Source organism: Ovis canadensis, chromosome X, assembly GCF_042477335.2.
Source record: "Ovis canadensis isolate MfBH-ARS-UI-01 breed Bighorn chromosome X, ARS-UI_OviCan_v2, whole genome shotgun sequence".
Lineage (NCBI taxonomy): Eukaryota > Metazoa > Chordata > Mammalia > Artiodactyla > Bovidae > Ovis > Ovis canadensis.
The window spans coordinates 97,126,463-97,145,528 of NC_091727.1; the positions used below are offsets into that span (position 1 = coordinate 97,126,463).

At 37.5% G+C, this 19,066-nt stretch overlaps 1 protein-coding gene across 11 annotated transcripts in view; it reads left to right on the forward strand.

Annotated features, from left to right (window-relative positions):
• The window catches only part of ATP11C (ATPase phospholipid transporting 11C), a 173,789-nt gene that overhangs the window by 74,757 nt on the left and 79,966 nt on the right, over window positions 1-19,066 (forward strand). For all 11 annotated transcript variants that reach the window (XM_070290646.1, XM_070290638.1, XM_070290639.1 and 8 more), the window contains 4 exons: window positions 1,427-1,546; window positions 7,756-7,845; window positions 10,071-10,151; window positions 12,022-12,129. In XM_070290646.1, the coding sequence (XP_070146747.1) occupies window positions 1,427-1,546; window positions 7,756-7,845; window positions 10,071-10,151; window positions 12,022-12,129 (399 nt within the window). The remainder of the gene's footprint in view (window positions 1-1,426; window positions 1,547-7,755; window positions 7,846-10,070; window positions 10,152-12,021; window positions 12,130-19,066) is intronic.

Consider the following 19,066-nt stretch of genomic DNA (forward strand, 5'->3'; position numbering starts at 1 on the left):
GGTACAGAAATTCAGACTGGAATACAGCAAAATATAGACATTTGGAGAACTTGGCAACCTCTAAGTAGTCTTGCTTAAAATGGTTATTTCAGGGATAGAGAGTTATATCTTTGACCTTTAAATAGATCACCGAACAGAAATCTTTGTGGCTATATACTTTAAAACATTTTACGTTGTGGAATTATGCTCTTTTTTAAAAAATAAGGAAATATATAAGTGGATATTGGTTTCTATCATATTTCCTTAGACTTAAATAAATGGTTGTCTCAAACATGTAAAAACAGTGCCATCATAAGAGACTATCCATTTAGAAAGATGGTAATGACGATCCTATATGCAGGGCAGCAAAACAGACACATATGTAAAGAACAGACTTGCGGACTCTGGGAGAAGGCAAGGGTGGGATGATTTGAGAGAATAGCATTGAAACACGTATGTTACTACATGTAAAATAGATGGCCAGTACAGATTCAATACAGGAAGCAGGGCACCCAAACCCAGTACTCTGGGACAACCCAGAGGGATAGGGTGGGGAGGGAGGTGGGATGGGGGGACACATGTGCACCTGTGGCTGATTCATGTTGGTTGATGTATGGCAAAACCCATCATGATATTGTAAAGTAGTTATCCTCCAATTAAATAGATAAATTTAAAAACTTAAAAAAGAGACTATTCTAGATTTATATAAGGAAAGATATTATCCTGATTTAAGATGAGAAAACAGAGTGAAGCCTCAGTGAAAGAAAACTTTGAGGTAAAAATGCGCCTGAATCTTGCAGCTTGTAGATGCAACAAATCTACTTTTTAAAAATACAGAATGGGCATTAGAGTTATATTGTGTGAAATGGGACTTTTTGGCAATAAGTTCTGGGAGATCACAAAAGAATATCTTTCCTTGAAAAGCCAAAGAATTGTAACTTTTCTTTCTAGAAATAGTTGATCACTCCATGAATAGAGATAGCCATTCTATATTCCTTTGTATTTATAAGCAGTTATTTTCAGTTTATAATAATTTTGCATTCTGCTTTCTGCTGTCTGATAATGAAATTTACAAACTTGTCTTCAACGCTTTTTGTGTAATAAATATTCCCAATCTGACCTTTTCTAAATTAGTGTGTTGCTGTGACAGTGATGGTTGAGATCCTGTAGATGAAAGAAAATGCTTGGCAGTAAAAATACTGTTTCTCTAGGATACTTCAATTTAAACATTTAGAATCACAATGTTGGCCTCAGAGCAGTTGGCCTAAACAAAACTTTTACTAACAGTGAAGTTTGAATTTCCTAACAAGGTTTCTACTCTTCCTACTATTCTCTCTCTAGACAATAGCCAAACATGCTTAGACACTTAGACAAGAATTCTGTGCTCAGTAGAAGCATGGAGAAATGTGATGAAAAACTGATCTGTTTTCCTGTTTCTCTTGGTCAGTGTGCTGGAGAAGAGAAGCGAGTTGGTACACGCACAGTATTTGTTGGCAATCATCCAGTTTCAGAAACTGAAGCATACATTGCACAAAAATTTTGTGATAATAGAATAATCTCATCTAAGGTAAGTTGTTTAACTCAATAGATTTTCATATAGTAAGCCAAATAATACTTAATGCTGTAAGCTGAGACATTTATATATGCATTCCTGAATGTGCATTTGTACCAATCATAGACCAACTGTAGTAATTACTCCACCAAAAGGCAGTTTCTTTAAAAGCATCACTTTGTCTCCTTATAGCTGAAAGAGTGTTTCCTTGCTCTCCATTATGATTCATCATGCCTGTTGATTATATGTATCACTTTAAGCCTTAAAGTGTGCTAAAAGTGGAATTATTTACATGCCCAAAGCTTCCTGAATTGGTCTTGTGTAGATGGACTGGGTTGTAAATAATTTACATTCTTCCAGAGGGTGTTATCTTAGAGTGACATTTGTATCTCTTTCTGTTCCATTGCAGAGCTTCTCAAGTACACTCCTGGGTCCTAAAGGGTACATTCTGTTCTGTGCACTGCTTGAACAGTTAAGGGTTCAATCACCATAGCTGTGTTACCATTTGAATAATCATCTTACTTTATTTAGCATTGTGTAATGCTAAAAGAAGCAGCCTGAAGACCTGTTTAAATCCTGGTCTGATCATTTACTAGCTATGTGACTTTAGGCAAATTAATCTCTCAGTCTGAATGTCCTCATTAGTGAAATGGAGCTTATGTTCCATTCATGAAAGCATTCTTTATAACTCATAGTACCCAGTAGTCATCAATCTACAAGTATTAGTTTGCTAATCTTTCCCCTTGACTGAGGAGGTTAGGTGCTAGGTGCTAGATGGCTGGCACCGTATAGAGACTGCTGTGTCTTCTAGTATGGCGCAGATCTTGATAATTTTCCTCGCTTCCTCATGTAGCATGATAAGGTAGACCTCAAATGTTGGTGACTATTGGTTCATTGCATGTTGACAGACACCGAGGATCTGAAACACAGAGTTATACCCTTCCTTTGCAAATTTAGCATTTTAATTTTCAAACATGTGGTTTCTGTTTGGGTAGTGATATAATGCAGATAGATTGTACTTAGCTGGGAGAGTAGCATGTAAAATATGGACAGAATGATTGAAAACTGTGTCACCTATGAGCAGATCCATGGGACTATAGAACACTCTGAGTTTAAATGTCTGTTTCCTGTTAATCTTTAACCTTGTGGCAGAAATTTATTGTCAGCTAGAATTTTCTGTACCTGTGCCCGAGATAGTGAATAGTTCTTTCACCGAAAATTGTTACTCACTCTTAGTATTCAAGAAAACAGTCAATAGTAGTCCTTTGGCTCAAAATCATGGACTTAATATAGAACTGAAACATCCTAAGAGATCCTGTTGTTCAACTCCCTGACTTTACAGATGGAGAAAGCAAACCCAGAGAACTTAAGTTAGTCATGGTCATGAAGCAAAGTTAGTGATAAAGCCAGGAACAGACCTGCTTTATAAGATACAGTGGCTCTGAATAAAGAGCTGTTTCATGTCATTGTGCTATTCGGGCTCCTCCCTCAGTCTTCTCTCCTTTACTTTAAGGAAATTATTTTTTCCCATAGTGCTTTATGTAGAAAATGATAAAGTGACACACTGATAGTCAAGTGACTTTTCACTGAGCTAGTGAAAATCCACTTGTTGTAATATACCATGTATTTTTGCATATTAAAGGAACATATAAAACTCAGTTAATTCTCAACTGTTTTTGCATTTCTTAGAATATTTTTCATATTTTACCTTTAGTTTTGCCAGTAGTCAAAACAATGCAATAGGGTATTTTTTAAATAATAAGGAATTCATGGGCAAATACAAACTGGTTCTAAACATATTTGCATATACAGTTTATATGTATGTGTTTTAGAAACCACAGTAGTGAATGCATCTACATTGATAGACTAACACATCTTTTTCTTTGTAGATATTTTATTTTTACAGTTTGTCTAGTTAATTGCTTATTAACTGATCTGTTTTTCATAACAGCTATAGAACAGAAAAAAAGGAATTGACAGTATACTGACTTCACAAAAAGAATGAAATTTTAGTACAATAGTTATAAGGGGAACAGCATATAGTGTAGTGGTAAAGAGCTTCACCCTTATAAACAGGAGATCTGTGTTTGAAGTTAAAGTTATATAACCTTCCTATGTCCCCATTTTCTTATCTGTAAAATGGGGCTGTTAACTACTTATCTCACAGGATTGTGATGCGGATAAAGTAATTCACAGAAAACGTTGAAGCACTGTGCTTGGCATGCAGTAACAACTCAGTAGATAGTAACTGCTATTGTTATTTATGTTTTTGTGATTATTATTATTACTGCAGTCCTGAGCAGTAGTAGTGATTTCCTCACTCTCCTGTGTTTCAAATATGCAGAGCGATTACTTTTAAAAAGAAGCCTTCAGGTCCAGTTCGGAGAGAAAAGTGTTTCATAATTTGACTTTCTCTTCCTCACATTGCCCTTTAGCTGATGGTATTTGCACCAGAATCTTTTAATTGAAGAAATGTACAACATTTTTAATGGAAGAAATGTGCAACTTGTAGCAAGTGTTGATTTCCTTTCTAAACCATCCAATAATAAAAATAACTTTCTCAGTTGGCTGCCTTTTGTTTGTTTACAGGTGCCATCAGTAATGTAATATCACTGGGAATAAGTCCTGTTAATACAGGAACACTGAAAATAACACTTTGATAAAAATTTAAGTTTTATTAACTTACAAAATTAGCATCCTTTTCTTCTTTTGGGATGCACAAATACTTTATTTAGAAAAACTTGTTCTCTTTGGCCTTCCTATTTTAGTGCACTGAGCAGGGACCTTTGGGAATCACTAGAACTTTGTAGCTGGTACAAAACTTGGAAATCCCCTTCTGCAGCAAAAGAAACTAGATCTTTAAGATCTTAGGTTCCATCATTTTTCTCTATTCTACTTTTTTTTTTTCATTTAAAACTTCTGAGCCTCATCTTGAAGGCCCTTCAGTGGGATAAGAATCAGGGAGCTCCTCCTAACTCTTTGAAGCTATGCCCAAGGTTAAACTTAACTTCTCCTATGTGAAACAATGTATTAAAGTTTCAAGACTAAAATTACACTAGCATTTTCTCTCATTTTAAAAATCAAAAGCATCAATAGAATTTCTTAGACATGTCTTTGCATTTTATCAAACTCCCTGAAGGTGCCTTTTAAGCTAAAGTTACTAAATCCTAATGTAGTACTGTCTTGGTAACTCCTTTTGCTGTTCTGAATTTATGGTAGAAAGAGTGATACTTTGAAAAAGCAGAAAGTTCTGCTTGACATTGGTAATGAAAATGAAAGTAGGTTGCTGTGATGGTCAAAATTGGATTTATTGCCTACAACAAGGAGAGTTGATAATCACGTGGATACAGTCATTTAGCAAAATGAACAGTTATTCAACCTAGAGCTTTGCTTATTTACAACTAATCTTCAGGTACGGTTATTTTGTTACATTGCATTCAAATGCCAGTAGTAAGAAAAGTCAGTGCTCCCTTCACAACTGGTTGTTGACTTTGCCACTTTACATAGTTAACTACTTCATTTTAGCTGCTATCCTTTTTCTCATGATACACAGAAATATTAGAACAAGTTTTTTAAAGGCTAAATTGGAAAAATTTTGGACTTTGGGTAAAAACAAGTAGTGTTCTAAAGTTTCCTTTTGTTTAAAATTTTCAGTTAATAGACTCTCAACACTGAGATTCCCTTCATACTCTCTACTTTAAATTAGGAAAGTTATTTATCAAAGTTACAAGGTTTTGATTTCAAATTAAATTAGATGATATATGTGTGAGGGGGGGACCCACACTTGTGTCAATCAAAGGCCACAGTTGTGTACCAGTTGTTTAATTCACTATAGGGAAAATGAAAATGCTTTGCACATACTTGGGAAGCTGGCATTTTTCTGAAGAAACTTTTGAAGAAAGTGAAAGTGAAGTCGCTCAGTCGTGTCCGGCTCTTTGCGACCCCATGGACTGTAGCCTACCAGGCTTCTCCGCCTATGGGATTTTCCAGGCAAGGGCACTGGAGTGGGGTGCCATTTCCTTCTCCAGGGGATCTTCCCGACCCAGGGATTAAACCCAGGTCTCCCTCATTGCGTGCAGACGCTTTACCGTCTGAGCCACCAAGAAACTTTTAAAACGTGTTCTAGATGTCAGGGTTGCTTTTTTAGTTTAGGCTTGCACGTTAAAATAGTATAGAAGATCCACTTAGTGACTTCTCTTGAGCAAGAACTGACTTTTGACCCCCAAAAATGTCCATTTTCAACATCATGTATAAAACAAATGCTCTAAACATTTTCTTCCTGTGAGTTAACATTATTTCTGGTTTGTAGCAACTAAGTTTGAGAGTTCACTTTTTAGGTAAACAAGGCAATTTGAATAACTTGGTGTATGCAGCTTTCATTCCATTTCAGTTTTAATTAGAACACTATTTAAAAGTAGGCTTCTCTTAGTCTGCCTTGAAATATGTATGCTATATTGCATTTGTATTATAACAGAGACAAGAAGCTTAATTTACGTTTTAGTTAGAGCAGTGGAAGAAATGGCCAAAACACAAGTTTCAGTCAACATTTCTTGTATACCTTCTACATGCTGAACACTGTTCTAGGCATGGAAGGGAAAGGAGCTTATGTTTATATGTTCTCTGACCTCTTAGTAGCTCATGATCTGATATAGGAAAGAAGAGGGCATGTAGTAATAGTTGCTTATCAAGATAAACTGACCAGAGTTCCTCAAGGAAGCAGTTCATTTAGGAAGTTAAAACAGAGGGAAACAGTGGGGGCCTAGAAACAACAACAAAAATGTTCCCTTCAACATGTTCACACCCCACAGAGGACTCTCACAGTCCCAATGTTTGTTTGTTCAATTTAAAACCCTTTACTTAAGGAACAGAAGGTCAACGAGCCAGAAGCTCAGCTGTTAGCCTGTTGGAGTTTAGTTTGTTGTTTTAGAAAACTGACCTTCAGTCATCGGGACAGTTAAGTGGTCATCTGAACTAGGGGGCAGCTTCAGAGTGACTGGACCTGTGGTTTTGATCCCTTTTCTTTTTGGTCACAAGCTGCCTTGGGAATCTGAAAACTGTGGACTCTCTTCTCCCAAGTGATACACATCCACACACAAGTATGCACTTCGTGTCGAATGGGCTTCCCTGAGGCACTTCTATGAACCCTGGGAGAAGAACCTTCTAGGTGGGCTGTTGGTTGTAATGCAGCTGCTTCACTGAATATATTTGCCTCCATTCATCTTTTTATTCTTGGGATTCCCTGAACCTTGGGCCTATATACCTTTTAAAGGGAGGTTAGTAGTAAAGCCCCATCTATTGTATCATGCTCTGCAACTTTGGCTTTGTCAGTCACCTTACCTAATACAATGAATATTTTCTCACAAATGGAGACCGTGCAAGTATAAACTTAGATCTTTAGGTTAAGAAACATTTCTTTGTTTCTGGTTTCTGGTCTTTATTAAGACATCTAGAAAATCCAACTTTGGGTGATTTTAAAATGCCCTGGTCCTTGAGCTTAAGGTACCAATGAGAAAGTCTTTGTGATTTGACAGCTGGCCCAAGAGTTTTCTCCTCCTGCCCATGTACAATTTAGCATTGAAACCTTTACCCACTACCTATTATCAAAGTACAAGGTTGGTATGTTGTTGATTAAAATGTAAACTGTCTATGACCTAAGGTTATGTGTACACCAAGGCTGTCAGGGAGGTGGTAAGCAGTGATAGGGACAGAATTTTATCTGTGATGATAATCAAGATTCCAAAGCTTAGCACAGCCAGAAAAATTAATTTAATTAGTTCATTCATTCATCCAACTAATTTATTGAGTGTCTACTTTATGTCAGGCACTGTGCTAGGAGTTGGAGAAAAGTAATAAAAAGACTAGATGAATAGTCTGCCCTTTTAGATCTCAGTGCCTCTTGAGGGAGAAACTTTAATTAAAATATGCACACATATAATTATTCACTGAAATGCGTGATCCCAGGGAAGTATAGGGTGATATGAGAGCAGATAACAGGGAACCTAATTTAGATTGGCCAGGGAAAGCAAAGCTGAGGGACAGATGGCCCAGTTAGAATGCTCCAAGTGAAAACTTGACTCCTGCAGAGTGCTTATATGCTATACCTCTAAGCACACACTTACTCGTCTGTGAGGTTTGGGTTTTAACATGCTTTCAAAGTATTGTGATAATCTGGAATCTTTTTCAAGTTTCTTTTCTAATAATCTTTTTTTTTCCCTCCCATATAGTATACACTTTGGAATTTCCTCCCAAAGAATCTGTTTGAACAGTTTAGAAGAATTGCAAATTTTTATTTTCTTATCATTTTTCTTATACAGGTAAGAGCTCTATTAGAAACTTCATTTCTTCAAGCAAATTTTCAATCCGTTTCTAACCTTGAAATGCCCTGTGATTAAAAAGTTGTTCATGGCTTATTATAATAACACTTTTTAAAGTACTAATATATTTTAAGCTGTACTCAATTTTATATATTTCTAAAGTAGCTCTTTCACTAGAAAACTTATTGAGACTTTGTTACTTTTTTTAAACTTTCATGGATTTCATATCTTTGTTCATCTTAGACAGACATGCATTGTGTATTTGTATATATAGTGGTATGTATGAAAATTGAAAATAGTTCAAATTAATAGTTTCACTTTGTTAAGCACCCATTTCAGTTTAATTGAAAATTTATCACTTATCTTCTTGATCACCGGTTTTGCTTTTCCTCATTTATTTACTTTAAGGATGAAATAAATCCTTGTACACTGGTTTGCTTCTCAGTGTTCCTAATGTTTTGTGTTTTAAATTTTAGACATTTAAAATTTCATCTTCCATCTTTCAGTCTATAAGCTATTAAAATCTTTCCCTTGCCAAAATTACCCTTTGAAAATTTTACTACACTAAAGGTATTTTTTTTCTCATTTCATTGTTTTAAAGCAAAGCAAAAACATCCCAATAAAATTGCTCAAATGCCTTGCTGATCTTAAGTGCTTCTGTTTATCTACTTTGAGTAAATAGTACTATAATTCAATTTAGCTCTGCAAATTAAAACCAGTCTGGGTTGTGATATGGGGAAGAACCAATTTCAGTCATGAATGACAGGGCATTTGAGGCGGAGCTCCTCTAGATCAATGGTGAGATGTCTTACAGCACAGCATAGAATAAATAAACTGTGTAGAAGATTATGCACACCATCATTCCACTTGGCATGCAGCACATTTCAGTTCAGTTCAGTAAGCACCTGTGTGCCAGGCAGTGGTCCAGATAACAAAGATTTAGCAGGTACAGTAAAGATCAAAATTGCCTTTTCTACCCAAAAGGAATTTTACGTTAAAGCAAAAAAAGACAGTCATGTATTCACTCAATTTAATGTGGTAAATGTAGTAAAACTAGTATGAGCAAAATGCTGTGTGGACACAATGGAAGTTATGTTTTTTCTTCTTACCCAAGAGAAGCTTGAAAAAACTTCAAAGAATAGGTGACTTTAAGACTTGAAAGATTAGAGAGCTTATGTGGTGAGGAATCCAGATTAATATCTCAGTGCTACGTAAAAGGAGAGTGACCCCATGATTCTCTTTGCCTCAAATCTAGTTCTCTTTCAGGATTTCCTGTTTCAGTGAATGACAACATCCACCTAGCCATGTTAATCAGATACTTGGGGAGACATTTTTAACCACCACTTATAAGAAATTCATTACCAGTGTTGCTTCCTAAATGTCTCTGGAACTTCTTTTTGTATTTGCTGCTACTACCTTTGTTCAAGCCATCATCTCTTACCTGGATGAGTGTACATCTCTTACCTGGATGAGTGTACTAGCCTCCCTCCACTTTTGTTCCCTTCCATTCCATTTTCCACAAAGCAATGAGAATGACCTTTTGGAATGTGGTTCTGTTCACGTGACTTCTCCCTACCTAAAAGCTTCAATTATTTCCCACTGTTTGTGAGATAAAGAATGAACTTTCGTCTGGAGAGCCCTGCTAGGTATGGCCCCATCTCCCCTCCAGCCTCTTCTCACACCACATGCTTTTTTGCTGCTGGCTTCCTTTATTTTCTCACAGGTGCCACATGCCCTCCTCCCATAGAGACTTTCTCTATGCACCTCACTGCGCCTATGAAGCCCTCCCTTCCATCTAGTTAACTTCTGTATACTCTTCAAATCTGACTTGTTTTAATGTCTGGTTTTCACTGTAAGTTGCCAGCTCTTATGAGGGCAGGAACTTTTCTCCATCTTGTTTAAAATAAAGCAGCATCTCTAGAGCCTGGCTGATAATAGCACAAAGGCTGACAGAATGGTGCTCAACAGACAGATGGTAAATGAATGGATATATTTCAGTCTAGGGGTTAGTCCAAGCTGGCATGAAAACTAAGCCTAAATTTAGAACTATTTTCTTAAACTAATGGCTATGTTGATTGCTTTTGTTTTAAGGAAAGTTAACATTCATGCTGCTACTGGGATATGTTTTGTTTACATTTTTGTCTGAAATGTTTATAGCATGTAAGTGCTGTGTATAAGTTAATGGCAGCTTTTCATTTTAGTCTCAATTTACTTTCTTTACCTAGGTCACAGTGGACACACCAACTAGCCCAATTACGAGTGGACTTCCACTTTTCTTTGTTATAACTGTTACAGCCATCAAGCAGGTAAATTTCTAATCTACAATTATGCTTGCATTTCAGTCCTGTCTGACATGAGAGTTTATATTTTGTTCTTATTGAAAACCCATTAAAATGGTTATAAGACACATCTTTAATTTCTTTGCTCCTTTCTCCCCATTTTTTGGAAGGAGGAATATAACCCTAAAAGGAGAGTAGGTAGAGGTACACCTCACTCAGGGAGTGGAAGGTAAATTTGTAATGTGCATTGCATTTTTCAATGTGCTGTATCTGTCTGAAAAATTCCCATTCTTGTGGACTTGTTAAATTGCCACCTATAGCAGAGAACTCAAGAGTGCGTGTGTGTGTGCTAAGTCACTTAAGTCACGTCCAATTCTTTGTGACCCCATGGACTGTAGCCAGCCAGGCTCCTCTGTCCCTGGGATTCTCCAGGCAAGAGTACTGGAGTGGGTTGCCATTTCCTTCTCTGAACTCAAGAGTATAAATACTTTAATTTTGTTGTCTTTCCTGATGCTGCTGAAGAGGTGTTTTGACAAATTCCCAATGAAACTGAAAAACGGAAACAGGAAGTGTGGTTAAGGAGTAGTTAACAATGTTTTTCCTGTACCAGAAGCTGACAGGTTACAAGGAGACTTTTAGACAGTACTTATCAAAGTCCTTTAGAAAGGAGACTTTTAGACAGTACTTATCAAAGTCCTTTAGAAAGTGTCCCAAAGAATATCCAAAATAAAGGTTTGCTTAACAATATTGAGAACATGGTTACCTTTCTTCTTGGGGTTATCTGGTCTTCTATCTTGCCTACCCAGAACTGAAAGGATATTTTATCAAGTGTTTGGTTGCTAAATAAAGACTTTGAGAATGTTATTTCCCTGAAGCTGTTAAGATTATTTTCTTTAACATCATAGAATTGCTGGTTCCAAGAATAGCCTGTTTGGTTTTCAAAAAGCTCTTACTGATTCATTTTACTCCCAATACTAGTTCATGCTGGGGCCTTTGTTTCCTCACTGACATCACTGAAAGTTCCCATATGAAGTGATAGTCTAAGCATTGCCCTAAAGAAGGACAGGATAGAAATCAATATATAGCACCCGAGAAAAAAAGGGGAAGGCGATTAAGAGACTTTTCAAACAGTTAGATTTGAAAAGGTACAGACCCTATTATAAGGAAAAAAAAGCAAAGTGATGTAAAAAAAAAAGGAGATGGTGCTCAAACAAATAGAGTTCCTCCATTCTTACTTTTGGCTTAAATTACTCTAGACCAAAGAAAGCCCAAAGGAAAATGAACTCATTACTTTTAATTCTAAAAGACGAACACCAATTTATATTTTCTTTTGTCACCAAGTCAGTGGAGAAATTTAACTGTTGATCTCTAAAACTTATCATAGATACTGTTCCAAAATAATCCTACTTGCTCTTTCTATTCTCTGTCTCTGGGAAGGAATTATATTTCCTCAGAGATGATCACTCCCAACAGTCTAATATGGAAGAATGTGTTTAAGTAATTTGGTCTATAAGAAAATAAAACCTGGAAAAATGTCTTTCAAATTAAAAAGTAGAGAACATTAACATTAGCTTGACTAAGAGCAGAATTAGAAAAATAAACCATAGTCCTTCACTGCTGAAGAATATTAAGTCTCTATTACCTGTATTTTTATTAATACTTATCTCTAGAATGGAGGAATCTTTTAATGCAATAAAGCTTTTTACCTAAGGAATATTTTGAAAGTATATTTTCATTTTTGCTGCAAAAATTTACAGTGTTGTCTCTTTATTCTGCATTGAAAGTAATATTATAAGTACAAGTATCTGCTGTGACTCAGAGAAGGGGTTGTAAAAATTTATTAACAACTTTACTTGATTATGTGAGTTTGACTATGTCCTTATTTTTATTCTTCTAGGGATATGAGGATTGGCTGAGGCACAGGGCTGACAATGAAGTCAATAAGAGCACTGTTTACATTATTGAAAATGCAAAGCGAGTGAAAAAAGAGAGTGAAAAAATCAAGGTATTAAGTTTTGTAGTACATTCTTTTTTTTTAATTATAGTGAGAACACATCATTTTAAAATGTACACTTCAGTGGCATTTTATATGTTCTCAGTGCTGTGCCACCATCACCACTGTCTAGTTCCAGAACATTCTCACTGCCATGAAGTAGTCATCCTCCATTCCTCCCTCACCCAGGTCCTGGCAACCACTCATCTTTCTGTCTCAGTGGGTTTACCTATTGTAGGTATTTCACATAAATGGAATCATATACTATGTGGCTCTTATGTCTGCATTCTCTTGCTTGTTGCTATCTTCTTGAGGTTCATTCATGTTGTGGCATGTTTCATTACTTCATTCCTTTTGATTGAGTAATACTCCATAATATAGCCATACCACATTTTGTTTATCCAATCATCAGTTGATGGACATTTGTTTTCTTTCTCCCTTTGAGCTATTAGGGGGCTTCCCAGTTGGCTCAGATGGTAATGTGTCTGCCCGCAATGCAGGAGACCCAGCTTTGATTCCTGAGTAGGGAAGATCCCCTGGAGAAGGAAATGACAACCCACTCCAGGACTCTTGCCTGGAAAATACCATGGACGGAGGAGCCTGGCGGACTACAGTCCATGGGGTCGTGAAGAGTTGGACATGACTAGGCGACTTCACTTGAGCTATTAGGATTGTTGGTGATACGCATATTCATGTACAAGTTTTTGTTTCAAACACCTCTTTCCCATTCTTTTGGGTACATACGTAGGAGTAGAATTGCTAGGTCATGTGGTGATTCTAGTTTTTATGAATCACCAAACTGTTTTCCACAGTAGCCATATGCCATTTTATATTCCACTACCATATGTGATAGTTGTAAGGTATTGTTTTTTTAAATATCTCAGACAGTTTCATTTTTTATTCAAATTAGCCATTGACTGTTATTATACAATAAGATTCCTGTTGATAAAATTTTTGACTTGTCCCAATCAAATAATAGTTTTTGTACCTAGCAAATTTTAATTAATGTAAGCTTAGTCCCTGGTGGCTCAGAGGTTAAAACGTCTGCCTGCAATGCAGGAGACCTGGGTTCGATCCCTGGGTCAGGAAGATGCCCTGGAGAAGGAAATGGCAACCCACTCCAGTATTCTTGCCTGGAGAATCCCATGGATGGAGGAGCCTGGTGAACTACAGTCCATGGGGTCACAAAGAGTCGGACACAACTGAGCAACTTCACTTTCACTTTCACTTTCTTTTAGTCTTCAGAGCAGCAAAACTGAACAGAAATTATGGAGTTCACATACAGTCCTTTTCCCTACACAGGTACAACCTTCCTCACAATCAGTACCCCCCACCAGAGTGGCATATTTGTTACAATCAGTGTGATAGTCCACAGTTTAGGTTAGTTAGTTTTCACTCTTGATCATGTATGTTCAGTGAGTCTGAACAAATGTATAAGGACATGTCTCCAGCATTACAGTATTCTACAGAATCATTTCACTGCCCTAAATATCCTCTGTGCTTAGCCTATTCATCCCTCCCTCCAACCCCTGGTCACCGCTCTTCCTTTTACTGTTTCCATAGTTTTGCATTTTTCTTAGTGTCATGTGGTTAAAATCATACAGTATATAGCTTTTTCAAGTTGGCTTTTTCCATTTAGTAACATGCATTTGAGTTTTCTCCATCTTTTTATGGTTTGATAGCTCATTTCTTTTTAGCACTAAATAATATTTCATTGTCTAGATGTACCAGCTTATTTAATAGTCACTCACTTACTGAAGGACATCATGCTTGCTTCCATGTTTTGGCCATTAGAAATAAAACTATTATAAACATCTATATGTAGGTCTTTGTGTGAATATAAGATTTCAGTTCATTTTGGTAAAAACCAAAGAGTGTGATCTGGATCATATGGTAAGAGAGTGTTTAGTTTTATAAGAAACTTCCAGACTATCTCCAACATAGCTACCCATTTTGCATTTCCCGTAAGCAGTAAATGAGAGTTCTGTTGCTCCATATCCTGGCCAACATTTGTTGTCAGTATTCTAGATTTTGCCCATTCTAAAGACTGTATAGTGATATCTCATTTTGGTCTTAATTTGCAATTCCCTGATGACATAGGGTGTTGAAAATAATTCCATATGTTTACTTGCATTTGAATATCTTCTTTGGTGAGGTGTCTATTAGGTCTTTTCCCCAATTTTTTAATCAGATTGCTCATTTTCATATTGTGAAAATTGGTAGCAGTCCTTTTGGTATATTTTAGATAATAGTCCTTTATCAGATGTGTCTTTTATAAATATCATATCCTAGTCTTAAGGTATTACTTATTTTTACTTTATTGTGTTATTGGGATAAAAAATAAGAACAGAATTAGAAAAATAAATGATAGTCCTTCACAATTAAAGAATATTAAGGCTCTAATGCCTGTGTTTTTATTAATACTTATCTATGTTTTTGTTCATTTGCTAAGTTGTGCCCGACTCTCTGTGACCCCATGAACTGCAGCACACTATGCTTCCCTGTCCTTCACTATCTCCTGGAGTTTGCTCAGACTCATATCCATTGAGTTGGTAATGCCATCCAACCATCTCATCCTCTGTCGCCCCCTTCTCCTGCCCTCAATCTGTCCCAGCATCTGGGTCTTTTCCAATGAGTCAGCTCTTCGCATCAGGTGGCCAAAGTATTGGAGCTTCAGCTTTAGCATCAGTCCTTCCAATGAATATTCAGGACTGATTTCCTTTAGGATTGACTGGTTTGATCTTCTTGCTGTCCAAGGGACTCTAAACAGTCTTCTCCAGCACCACAGTTTGAAAGCATCAGTTTTCTGGCACTCAGCCTTCTTGATGGTCCAGCTCTCACATCCACACATGACTACTGGAAAAACCTTAGCTTTGACTCTACAGGCCTTTGTCAGCAAAGTGATGTCTCTGCTTTTTAATATGCTGTCTAGGTTTGTCATAGCTTTTCTTCCAAGGAGCAAGCATCTTTTAATTTTGTGGCTGCAATCACCATCTGCAGTAATTTTGGAGCCCAAGAAAATAAAGTCTGCCACTGTTTCCATTGTTTTCCCATCTGTTTGCCATGAAGTGATGGGACTGGATGTCATGATCTTCATTTTTTGAATGTTGAGTTTTAGAGCAGCTTTTTCACTCTCCTCTTTCACCTTCATCAAGCGGCTCTTCAGTTCTCTTCACTTTCTGCTGTTAGAGTGGTATATCATCTGCATATCTGAGGTGGATGATATTTCTCCAGGCAATGTTGATTCTAGCTTGTGCTTCCTCCAGCTCCATTTCACATGATGTACTCTGCATATGAGTTAACTAAGCAGGGTGACAGTATACAGCCTTGATGTACTCCTTTTCCAATTTTGAAAATTGGAACAGTCCATTGTTCCATCATGTCTGGTTCTAACTATTGCGTCTTGACCTGCATACAGGTTTCTCAGGAGACAGGTAAGGTGATCTGGTATTCCCATCTCTTAAAGAATTTTCCATGGTTTGTTGTGATCCACACAATCAAAGCCTTCAGAATAGTCAATAAAGCAGAAGTAGATGTTTCTCTGGAATTCCCTTGCTTTTTCTGTGATCCAACAGATGTTGGCAATGTGATCTCTGATTCCTCTGCCTTTTCTAAATCTAGCTTGTACGGCTGGAAGTTCTCAGTTCATGTAGTACTAAAGCCTAGCATATGAAAGTTTTTGAGCATTATCTTGCTACCATGTGAAATGAGTTCAATCTGCTTATCTGTAGAATGGTGGTACCTTAACACCATCTTAACTATTTTTTAAGTATACAGTTCAGTAGTGTTAAGTATTCACATTGTTTTACAACAGATCTCTAGAACCTTTTCATTTTATAACACTAAAACTCTATATCCACTAAACACTGCTTCTAGTCCTTGGTAAACGCTTGTATTTTCTGTTGCTGTTACTTGGACTACCTTAGAGAGATACTTCCTGTGATAGGAAATGTATAGTATCTGTCCTTTTGTGACTGGTTTATTTCACTTAGTATAATGTCTTCATATGACAGGATTTCCCATTTTTTAAAGCTACATAATACTCCATTGTATGTATATACCACACTTTATTAATTCATCAGTTGCTAGAAGTTTGGCTTGCTTCCACCTTTTGGCTATGTGAATAATGCTGCAGTGAACACAGGTGTGCAAATAGCTCAAGTTCTTGCTTTGAATTATCTTAGATATATACCCATAAGTAGAATTTCTAGATTGTATTGGAATTCTGTTTTTAATTTGTGGAGAAACCTCCATACTGTTTTCCATAATGGATGTACCATTTTACCTTAGTGCCGAGTACACAAGGCTTTCAACTTCTCCTGGTCCTATTGAGGACTTGTTAGTTTCTGTTCTTTTGATAGTGGGCATCCTGATTGATACAAAGTGATATCTCATTGTGGTTTGTATTTGCATTTTCCTAATGATTGGTCATAGCAAACACCCTCTTCCAGAACACAAGAGAAGACTCTACACATGGACATCACCAGATGGTCAACACCGAAATCAGATTGATTATATTCTTTGCAGCCAAAGATGAATAAGCTCTATACAGTCAGCAAAAACAAGACCAGGAGCTGACTGTGGCTCAGATCATGAACTCCTTATTGCCAAATTCAGACTTAAATTGAAGAAAGTAGGGAAAACCGCTAGACCATTCAGGTATGACCTAAATCAAATCCATTATGATTATACAGTAGAAGTGAGAAATAGATTTAAGGGCCTAGATCTGACAGATAGAGTGCCTGATGAACTATGGAATGAGGTTCATGACATTGTACAGGAGACAGGGATCAAGACCATCCCCATGGAAAAGAAATGCAAAAAAGCAAAATGGCTGTCTGGGGAGGCCTTACAAATAGCTGTGAAAAGAAGAGAAGCGAAAAGCAAAGGAGAAAAGGAAAGATATAAGCATCTGAATGCAGATTTCCAAAGAATAGCAAGAAGAGATAAGAAAGCCTTCCTCAGCGATCAATGCAAAGAAATAGAGGGAAAGAACAGAAAGGGAAAGACTAGAGATCTCTTCAAGAAAATTAGAGATACCAAGGGAACATTTCATGCAAAGATGGGCTCGATAAAGGACAGAAATGGTATGGACCTAACAGAAGCAGAAGATATTAAGAAGAGGTGGCAAGAATACAGAGAAGAACTGTACAAAAAAGATCTTCATGACCCAGATAATCACGATGGTGTGATCACCCATCTAGAGCCAGACATCTTGGAATGTGAAGTCAAGTGGGCCTTAGAAAGCATCACTAAGAACAAAGCTAGTGGAGGTGATGGAATTCCAGTGGAGCTATTTCAAATCCTGCAAAATGATGCTGTGAATATGCCAGCAAATTTGGAAAACTCAGCAGTGGCCACAGGACTGGAAAAGGTCAGTTTTCATTCCAATCCCAAATAAAGGCAATGCCAAAGAATGCTCAAACTACTGAACAATTGCACTCATCTCATACACTAGTAAAGTAATGCTCAAAATTCTCCAAGCCAGGCTTCAACAATATGTGAACCGTGAACTTCCAGATGTTCAAGCTGGTTTTAGAAAAGGCAGAGGAACCAGACATCAAATTGCCAACATCCGCTGGATCATCAAAAAAGCAAGAGAGTTCCAGAAAAACATCTATTTCTGCTTTATTGACTATGCCAAAGCCTTTGACTCTGTGGATCACAATGAACTGTGGAAAATTCTGAGAGAGATGGGAATACCAGACCACCTGACCTGCCTCTTGAGAAACCTATATGCAGGTCAGGAAGCAACAGTAGAACTGGACATGGAACAACAGACTGGTTACAAATAGGAAAAGGAGTGTGTCAAGGCTGTATATTGTCACCCTGCTTATTTAACTTCTATGCAGAGTACATCATGAGAAACGCTGGACTGGAAGAAACAAAAACTGGAATCAAGATTGCCGGGAGAAATATCAATAACCTCAGAAATGCAGATGACACCACTCTTATGGCAGAAAGTGAAGAGGAACTAAAAAGCCTCTTGGTGAAAGTGAAAAAGGAGAGTGAAAAAGTTGGCTTAAAGCTCAACATTCAGAAAACGAAGATCATGGCATCCGGTCCCATCACTTTATGGGAAATAGATGGGGAAACAGTGTCAGACTTTATTTATTTGGGCTCCAAAATCACTGCAGATGGTGACTGCAGCCATGAAATTAAAAGACGCTTACTCCTTGGAAGAAAAGTTATGACCAACCTAGACACCATATTCAAAAGCAGAGACATTACTTTGCCGACTAAGGTCCGTCTAGTCAAGGCTATGGTTTTTCCTGTGGTCATGTATGGATGTGAGAGTTGGACTGTGAAGAAGGCAGAGCGCCGAAGAATTGATGCTTTTGAACTGTGGTGTTTGAGAAGACTCTTGAGAGTCCCTTGGACTGCAAGGAGATCCAACCAGTCCATTCTGAAGGAGATCATCCCTGGGATTTCTTTGGAAGGAATGATGCTAAAGCTGCAACTCCAGTACTTTGGTCACCTCATGCGAAGAGTTGACTCATTGGAAAAGACTGATGCTGGGAGGGATTGGGGGCAGGAGAGAAGGGGACGACTGAGGATGAGATGGCTGGATGGCATCAGTGACTTGATGGACGTGAGTCTGAGTGAACTCTGGGAGTTGGTGATGGACAGGGAGGCCTGGCATGCTGCAATTCATGGGGTCACAAAGAGTCGGACACGACTGAGTGACTGAACTGAACTGAACTGAATGATTGGTGATGTTGAGCATCATTTCATGTGCCTATTTCCTGTTGTGTATTTTCTTTGGAGAAATGTCTGTTCAAGTCCTTGTGTTAAGTGTTAATCAGTCAGTCGTGTCTGACTCTTTGTGTCCCCCTGGACTATATAGCCCACCAGACTCCTCTGTCCATGGAATTTTCCAGGCAAGAATTCTGGAGTGGTTTGCCCTTTGCTTCTCCAGGGAATATTCCTTACCCAGGGATCGAACCCA